Source organism: Atta cephalotes, assembly GCF_000143395.1.
Source record: "Atta cephalotes unplaced genomic scaffold scaffold00002, whole genome shotgun sequence".
Taxonomy (NCBI): Eukaryota; Metazoa; Arthropoda; class Insecta; order Hymenoptera; family Formicidae; genus Atta; species Atta cephalotes.
Window position 1 is genome coordinate 11,213,426 of NW_012130066.1, and position 10,263 is coordinate 11,223,688.

Here is a 10,263-nt window from a genome sequence, read left to right on the forward strand (position 1 = left end):
AGTAGTAGTAGTAGTAGTAGTAGTAGTAGTAGTAGTAGTAGTAGTAGTAGTAGTAGTAGTAGTAGTAGTAGTAGTAGTAGTAGTAGTACGTGCTCACTGTCGCTCGTGCCACTGCCTCACGACGCTCCCTGCATTGAAGCTCTCGACTTCGCGCCACAAGCTCGTAGCGAGATACGGTCACCAGTAATTATGCTAACTAGACTCGCGAGAGGTTGTTCATCACAAGCGGCAATAGCTATGCACGAGTGGCATGTGTTGCAGGAACTACCTCGCTCCGAACTATAATCATCTTTTCTTATCAAAACGAAGTCTTCTAATAAGGAAAATGTAGTTAAAATTATAATAATAGTAAAATGCTCAATTAAAATAACAAAAATTAATGAAATAAGAGGCTATGCGAGTCTAAGTATTAATGCTAAATTAGATTGTTTACAATCTAATAGGGAACTCCTTCTTCAATAACCTTGATCTTGACATATGTTGTTAAGATCCTGACCAGACAGCTTTTAGCCGTCTTTATTCGTTATAAAATTAACAATCAAGTAATTATTTCCCTTCTTTACATGAAAAGTTTGATAACTCTAGACAGGGAGACAGATACGGAATGAACCGATTAAAGAAATACAACTTTCCACGAAGAACGATCTATCTGATTGAAAAGTCATAATTCTCGGCAAGGGAGGTGAGTGGAACTTGTTTCGCATGAAAAGTCGCATCCCTTGGCAGATGGTAGGTGAGATGAAATTCGCTTTGCGTAAAAAATCGAACATTCCTTGGCAGAGAGGGAGATGAGGTGGAACTCACTTTGCGTGAAAAGTTGTGCGCCTGTAGACAGTGGAGCTTGCTTTGCGTGGAAAGTCGTAAAATATATTTTAAAGTAGAAAATTTCTGTTTTATGTAGTAGAAACGGGACATCATTTTTCAAATTTTTTTATAATAATTTTAACGAATGACGGCTAAATCTTGTTGGAAGTCACTCAAGATCATGACCTTGATAACATATATCAAGGTCAAGATCATTGATGGAGTCCCCTGTTGTAAATAATTATCCTAAATTATTAATCGATAAAACTTGTCATATCATAATAAACACTTTCTCTTTATTTTCTCTTTTTCAGTGAAAACAATTGCACGTTACGATTAGGTACCGCTCGATTAGATTTGAATGAACACAATTAGACACAATAGGATGGATTAGATACCGCATGGATATGACACAATTTGACATAATGTCTTAGAGTAAACTATTATGTGTACAACTTTGCTTCCGCCGTTTTCCTATAGATGGCTTTAGCGACAAGTGGTGGTCGAAATAAATAGATCATAGACGTCATACAATAAACTTGGGCATCTGTCAACATAACCCCATAAAAACATTAGTCGATTTGTGTCTGCATCATAAAGTTATTCTCGATTGAAAATGTCAGTTTACGAGTCAAATTCTCGTCATTTGTGGGAGGTTTTAATTTTTTGCTTCAATATGAAGAAATCTGCGGCTGAGGCTCATCGAATACTTATGGTGAGACCGCTATTAGTGAAAGAACGTGTCGTGAGTGGTTTCAACGCTTCAAGAACAGTGATGACGTCGAAGACTGGCATAGCGGTGGAAGAGAGAAGGTTTTCAAAGATGCAGAATTGGAGGCATTACTTGAGCAAGACTCGTGTCAAAATCAAGAAGAATTGATACGATCATTGGGAGTGACTCAACAAGCCATTTCAAAACGCCTCAAAGCCATGGGAATGATTCAGAAGCAAGGAAATTGGGTGTTGTACGAATTGAAGCCGAGAGATCTTGAACGGCGTTTGCTTGTGAACAGCTGCTTGAAAAGCAAAGACGGAAGGGATTTCTGCATCGCATTGTGACTGGGGACGAAAAATGTTCATTACGATAATCCCAAGCGCAGAAAATCATGGGGAGTTCTCGACCATGCTTTCACGACTCCAAGGTCATGCTCTGTATTTGGTGGGATCAGCTCGGCGTAGTGTATTATGAACTGTTAAAACCGACTGAAACAATCATAGGCGATCGATATCGAACGCAATTGATGCGTTTGAGCCGAGCATTGAAAGACAAACGGCCGCAATACAACGAGAGACACGATAAGTGATTTTGCAGCATGCTCGACCCCATGTTGCGAAAGTGGTCAAGACATACTTGGAAACGTTGAAAATCCTACCCCACCCGCCATATTCTCCAGACGTTGCTCCCTCTGACTATCACTTGTTTCGATCAATGGCACACGGCCTGGCTGACCAGCACTTCCGGTCTTATGAAGAAGTAAAAATTGGATCGATTCGTGGATAGCCTCAAAAGATGACCAGTTTTTTCGATGCGGGATTCGTATGCTACCCGAAAGATGGGAGAAAGTAGTGACCAGCGATGGACAATACTTTGAATCATAAATGTATAACCAGTTTTTTACAATAAAGCCTCGAATTTCGGAAAAAAAACGGCGGAAACAAAGTTGTACACCTAATATATAAAATGTCATGTAATTTAAATTTCAGTTAATAATTTTTTTTTCATGTAAAAATCACGACACATTTGATTGGACGTGGTACGATTGGACAACTTGACCACATTCCTGGATGTACTTTTATATAATTTCTGTGTTTTAAAGCAGAATTTCTTAAAGCACTTTATGTTTGTAAAAGATGTTCAATCGTGCAGTATCCAATTATTCAGTGTCAAATTATTTGGTATCAAAATGTGCGATGTTAAATTGTTCGATATCATCTCGAAGTGTCAAATGGTGTCAAATTGCATGGTATCGAATTACATGGTGCCGAATTGTGCAGTGTCGGATTGCGCGATATCGAATTGTGCAGTATCCGATTATGCAGTATACAATCGTGCTGTGTCTAATTGAACGTATCCAATAGTGTGCAACGTGGTCAATTTCCCATTATTATCAATGTATAACGAATTCAAATATGAGTAATCATTAAAACTAATACATAACATAAATATAAAGAAATGCCAGTTAAATATAAAATTTAACATGTGACAACTTGAAACAATGCAAAAATGCTCTTACTAACTGTAAGTTAGTTACTAACTGTAAGTGCAATTTATTCATAAATCTTAAAGACGTAACTGAAAGTTTCAGAAGAAAGTTATCTTTGATGAATGATAGTCAATAATAAACAATAAAAAATAGTATGCGGAATTACTATGTATATCATTAATAAATCCCGTCACTAACATTTTATTATTTGTGATACGTTATGTACAAATTATTATACTTAATAATTTTTCATTGTGATCGATAATTTTGATATTTGATTTTAGTTTGATAATTTATTCCAAAAAATCTTATTATCGCTATTACAATTTTACATATTAATAACAGGATGACCATAGTATTTCATACAATTTTTTTGTATTTAGTCTTTGTTATTGATGATCATTCACTAAAAACAGTTCTCATCTTAACTTTGAATTATATCTTTGCAAGATTTACGAGCAAATTGTACTTCAACTTTTAATTACATCTTAACAAGATTTGTGAGCAAATTGTACTTATAAATAGTAAGAGCATTTTTGTATTATTTCAAGCAGAAAGATAGACTAAGAAGACTCCACTTATGTTAATAAAAGTGGACTGATTTTGCGTTTGGAATTAAATTTCGATTTTCGACACTCACGATGCTTGTGAACTTGACAATTCTTCGCATAATAAGTGCGCCGTAGGAAAAAGTGTTTGCGATTAATCTTCATCAGGATTATCAGGAAGGAAGATTAACCGCAGACAAAATCGCCTTTACGAGTTAAGTAACATTCGTAACACTTTTTTCTAACGCATTATGCGTAAGACTGTCAAATTTACAAACGCCGTGAATGTCGAGAATAGAAACTTAATTCGAAACGCAAAATCAGTCCATTTTTTGAGGACTGGTTAGACTAAGTGACGTTTCCTTAGTCTTTCTCCCTGGTTTCAAGTTATCACATCTTAAATTTTATACAATATAACATATTATAGGACCGTATATGTGATAAACAAACTATAGAAATCAAAGTCTTAAACGTGCTAGCTAGATCTTAAATGCTTGTATGATTCTTGTGAGAATTTATATACTATGTATGTAGTCCCCAGAAACGCGCGCCGAAATGATTTTTCGGTCTTGAAAATGCTAACGCTAAACTGCCGCAGTAATATCATGAGTTACACTAATTGACTATCACTTTAACAAATATTTGGTGCTTATTCGCATCTTCGATCTTAATAATGTTGAATAACATATTAAAATCTGTAAATAATTAATTCTTATTGTCAAAAATATTACCTCGGGATTTGAATCCGAATCTCTTGCATTCCGAGCGACCTAAGCCTTTAGACTACCGAAGCCTTAGTAATATTCTTCGCAATCATTGGCATATGAAGGAACAATGTCTCTTGGTGATGTAAATAAACAATATAACATATTATAGGACTGTATATGTGATAACACAAACTATAGAAATCAAAGCTTTATCATTTCGACGCGCTTCTGGGGACTACATACATAGTATATAAATTCACATAAGAATCATACATTTAGCATTTAAGATTTAACTAGATTTAACGTTTAAGGCTTTGATTTCTATAAATTAAATTTTATATTTAATTTGATATTTCGGTATTTCTTTATATTATATATACTATATAACAGTTCTAATAATTATGAACATTTGAATTTGTTATATATTGAGAGAATGATTAAATAAAGGGAAAATATTTATTATCAACAAATTTTATCAGTTTAATAATTTAGCACTAATACTCATATTAATAGAATAGCTTTGATTCACATAGTCCCTCATTTCTTTAATTTTTAGTTGTTATTTTAATTAAGCTTTAGGTGATCAAATAATTATAATCACGTCATTAGGTATGAAAGAAAAGATGTACTATTTTATTTATAAGCAGCACGGAATATGTCTCTACACTGTGTCTCTATGTCGACTCTCTCGACGTTTTATCTTTGAGCCCTGTCGATTGTCTATCGAATCTTCCTCTTATACAAAATATTGTTTTTCATGTTTACTGCTGTTCATCTTAAAATTTAAATACAACTGTTAAATCCACACAATTCATTTAACGAATTATATGAGTTATAAAGGACCCCGCACAAACCTTATGGATTTTGGCTCCCGGTGAAATTGTCTGGAAATTTAATATATTATTCTCCTTACAAATGTCTCAATGGGCACAAAGTCCAAAAATGCCTAGGGACCGAATCATGGAGCACTAAAGTATGAAAATGCATCCTATTCAATCGATGATAATCGATAGACTGTAATGTACATTCACAAGTGTGTGTAAAACCGGGAATCGATCCAGCCAATTACAATACTAAGGCAAAGCTGACACAAACATTGTACATGCAATATAGAGGGTATTCGAAAAGTCCTGGCCTCCTTAAATGTCTTGAAAACTAAGCATTTCTGAGAGAAATTTTTCATACGAAAGTTGTATAGTTAAAATGATCTATTTACTGATCATATCAGTTTGACTTTAAGTGGCACTAAGGTCAGGGTCAAATCGATTTTTTTAAACGAAGGGCCATTGGAATTTATACTTATATTTATACCATTGGAATTTATACTTTCCATTTTTATATACAAATGAATTTAGTGCAAAAATGAAAATAAGAGAAATAATCTCCATTGGCCTTAATCTTAATAAATATTATCCAATATTATCATGATTCTGAACAACATTTAAGAGGTTTTAACTGTCAGTCGGACACCTTTGGTAGTGCTAATATCGACAGCGGTACTGTAACTTTTAACTTGAAAAGTATGTAATTAATGGAAAATAACTTTATTATAATATTTTGAAAAGCTCTTGACATTTATTAGATTCTGAAATAAAAAATAGGATGTTTCGTTTAAAAAATCGATTTAATCTTGACCTTGGTAGTGTCACCTAAGGTTAAACTGATAAGATCAATAAATAGACCATTTTAATATAAACTATACAACTTTTGTATGAAATATTTTTCCCAGAAATGTTTACTTTTCAAGATATTTAAGGGGTTCGAGACTTTTCGAATATGCTATTATATGTACAGTAGATTCTTTCTAAATTTTTTTCTTATGTAATCTTTGCATTCTTCACATGTACTTTTACAAACACTAATGTCATGCCTCTTCTATGTCATATCAAGAGAAAGAGCCTATTCTTATTGTCTTCGCTTCGCAACTGCTGATCTGTGTACACAAACTACTTCGGTAAAATATATTATTGCGCATCGAAGACGAGTATATGAATATGACTGTTTATGTATTGCTATCGGTTATGCCAGGTCGCTGATTAATGGCGCTAGATCGCATTTCTAATGCTGATTCGCTATTAAGTGCTCTTTGCTATTAAGTGCTGTTAGTTAGAAAAAAGACAACGTTAAAAGAAGAAGAAGTTAAGACGAGAAATTGCGTCATATAGATACCTCAGATGTAGGACAAATGGCGACATTCTATACCCATTCTACTATCGCTGATTCTGTCGCACATATAGAATGCTTTTCAATTGCTTAACACACCTTAACACACAAATGTACACAGGAATGCACAAAGCATAACATTATGCACGATTCAATTGGAAATAGAATGTATACACTGTGCATGGATGATCCGTTTCGGATAGAGTTAGATTAAATTTTTTTTCCGCGTGTATTAAACAAAAAAAATAAATAAAAGTGCCGGCCACTCAACGTCCTGCAACCTTTATAGTCGCCGTAGTTAACAATGTGTAATTGTCACTAGAAAACACAAACTTCACAGCCCTCGGTTAAATATAGATGTGTATTATGTCGATGATAACAGACAATTGGAACGCAACTTGTGTTGCCGTATACACGAAAGTGTCTAAGGATATGCAATTGGAAAGAACCTAATAGAGTAGGAGAGCCAGCTAAGAATGTGTGAGCGAATAGAAAGAAACAGAAAACGAGATGGCCATCAGCATTTTTATTTATCGCACATGCGATTTTTATTGTTAGATGGGGAAATTTGAGGACAACAATATATTTTCCCTCCTCGATGTCGCCCCACTCAACTTTCAAAGTTCGATGCGCGCACAATATTAGACAAAGATAAAGATGGCCATCCTAGAGTACCTATAATAAGAGTACGGCCAACAGCGTGAATGAGACAAAACCGGAAACGCATCGAAACGCGCGCGCATTTTCATATGTAAAACTGAGGCTATGCTCAAAAATTTACTACCAGTACTGATAGTAAATTTTGGAACACAATCTGAAGTGTAAAACTGAAATTGTACAACAATGAGTGCAACAATTGTATAACAATGGGTGCATTTAACAGAACGTAACTGTGTTGTTTTATAAATGTCTGCTGAGATAAGACCATTCCCCTAAGTCTAAAAATATAATTTAATCAGCGCGAAGAAAATTTCCAACAATTGCAAAATAAATATTCTACTGAATACAGAGGAAGAGAGCTAATGATTTTATAATATAAACTAAAGAAGAATAACAAGAGAAGTAAATAAATATAGAATGAAAATTAAATTTTAAAAATAAATAGTATAAAAATGAATGAGCCTAAAGGATTTTAGGAGTATTAATTACTTTTTTTAGAGTATATTTAATTTTTTATTAGGTATACTTATTATAATACTTTATTATACATACAATTTATCAATTTATATCCAATATATTATCAGTGACAATAAAATTGCATCCAATATATTATCAGTGACAAAAAATAATACAAAGTAATAAATTAATATATCTTGTCTACACTTTCCTATATATTCTGACGAGTTCATCAAACATAGTTATAAATAGCATCTTTTTTCAGCATACGCTTGCCATTTTCAGTTCACATTTTTGCATTAAAATGTACCTGGAATAATATACAACATCGTTTAATAATTTATTTATATTTTAAAAAATCACAAATTGTTATTGATCTCATAATACTGAATTATTAAATGAAATCCAGTCTTGTCGTCTGGTATTTGAGCCCAAATTTTTTATCTTTTTGGATTTCGAGGAAAACGACACATCTTAAAATCCTTTGTTATAGAGTTTGTGCACTAATCTGTTAGTTAGGCATTGTTCTCTAATGTATCTAACAAAGATTAAATTATAATAACTACACAAGAAATTCATGTTTTTTATTTTATTAAAAAAATATATAATTCCACTGCAATCCATTCGTCACTTACCGTTCCTTCTCAATTTGAATGATTCGCTGAATAAAATGACTAGCAAACGAACAACTCACCTTTGACACACAGAAAACTCACTCCAAAACTCACTCGAAACTCGACAGTATAATTAATAGCTGTGTAAATGGTGTACACTATATATACAGCAAAGGAAAAATTCTTTCCCTCGGTTACTTTTTTAAAACTTCCAAAAATTCAAGTTATTTTGTCTTTACATCAAATTTAGTTATAAGCGGAAAGTTTAGTCTTGTCGTTAATCGCGCACGGACATTAATGTAGAAAAGTAGTCATTTCTCAGTTTGTAAAAATTTCCGAAGGAAAAAATCGAAGTCCTTAAGTACATACAGGTATGCAACTTTCGTTTTTGCCTCAATTTAATAGACCAATCACTGATCATTATCCTATTGGCGTATTCTTGTTATACGTGGGTCATTTGATAAGTTTGGTAAATTTCCATGAAATGGCACTACAATCCATTTGATGACGCGAAAGATCCACTCTTCGAACCCCTTCAGGCCAAATTTCAGCCAGAAAGGACGCATAATTCACGTTTGGTAGTTATTTGAAGTAGGCTGTCTCAAAGTCTGCAAAATACTTATTGACGGCGACAATGATTTCCTCATTTGACGAGAATTTCTTCCTACCGAGTCAAGATTTTAAGTTTGGGAACAGAAAGAAGTTACATGGAGCCAAATCCGGAGAATAGGGTGGATGAGGAATCAATTCATAGCCCAATTCGTAGTTTTGTCATTGCGGTCGACTTATGGGACGGCGCGTTGTCTTGATGGAAGAGCACTTTTTTGCGCGCCAATCTCGCTTCAAATACTCTAAGACATCTTGTATTCTTGCCTTGTTTACTGTTTAATATTTCCACTCACAGGGGCTCCTATACCTTGCCTACTTTATATATACAACTTTTTTGATATCTACTACTATCTACGCAGGGTTCTTGACTGAGTACTCAGGAGCCTTAAATATATATATAATAATAAATTTCATAATCCCATTGTATCTTTATAAATTTCAATCCTATATCTCGAATCATTCATATTTTATTTAGATTGCATGGAACATTTGGCGAGCACTGTATGTTTGCGAACAAATTAAGAAATATATATGTGTATATTATAAATATAAATATATAGATGTAGTGTTTCTCATAAAATTCATAATTAATAAATTTTAGGAAAGATTTTTCTACGGCATGGATGAATCTAGGTATAGTTCAATCAGCATTGAAAAAATATGAGGAATCAGAAACGAGCTATTTTACGGCTCTACAATATCGATTAAATTATCCAGATTGTTATTACAATTTAGGCGTATTAGTGAGTACTATATAATGAAATTATGATTTTAATCTGATTTTAAATGTTACAAATTATCAAAATTTATAATAGTATCTGGAACAAAAGCAATACAATAAGGCATTAAGAGCTTGGATAAACGCAACTAAACAAAAACCTACGCATAAACGAGCATGGACAAATATGATATTACTATTAGATGATTTAGGTTTGTGTTTATTTAAATTAACATTGTAGCTTTCTATACATAATTACAACATTTAATTATTATAATATTAAGAAAAACATATTTTAAGCTATTCTTTATAATTTTAGATAGGACAGAAGAAGCATTAAAAATGGCAAACAAAGCTTTGGAATTTATTCCAAATCATGCTTCTATCTATTTCAATATTGCTAATATACTGGGAAAAAAAGGAAAATACGAGGAAGCAGAAATCCAATTTAAGCAAGCGATATTGAGAGATCCTACAGGGCCTATGATTTATGCAAACTTAGGTATATCGGGAAATGCATAAGAAAAAGAAAACATTTTATGTTAAACGGACAATTTATTTCTATTGATGTTGAAAAATGTAATAAGTTTAAAACAGAACACAGGTATTTGGTATAATACGACTATAACTTACATCAGAGAACAATACATGTATTCGATAAGTGATATAAGTTACTGTTAATCTCTTATTATGTTGTCGATTTATATTATAATTAGAGACATCTTCTCAATCTATTTGGAAATGCAGTAGTTAATAAAAATTATTTATAATTGTAACTAA

General features: G+C 32.9%; 1 protein-coding gene across 1 annotated transcript in view; it reads left to right on the forward strand.

Annotated features, from left to right (window-relative positions):
- Window positions 1-10,263, forward strand: part of LOC105623874 (transmembrane and TPR repeat-containing protein 4) — a gene marked incomplete at its 3' end in the record, with an annotated part of 31,220 nt that overhangs the window by 10,969 nt on the left and 9,988 nt on the right. Inside the window, exons 8-10 of the mRNA XM_012205250.1 lie at window positions 9,367-9,508; window positions 9,581-9,695; window positions 9,803-9,985. Coding sequence (XP_012060640.1) covers window positions 9,367-9,508; window positions 9,581-9,695; window positions 9,803-9,985 — 440 coding nt within the window. The remainder of the gene's footprint in view (window positions 1-9,366; window positions 9,509-9,580; window positions 9,696-9,802; window positions 9,986-10,263) is intronic.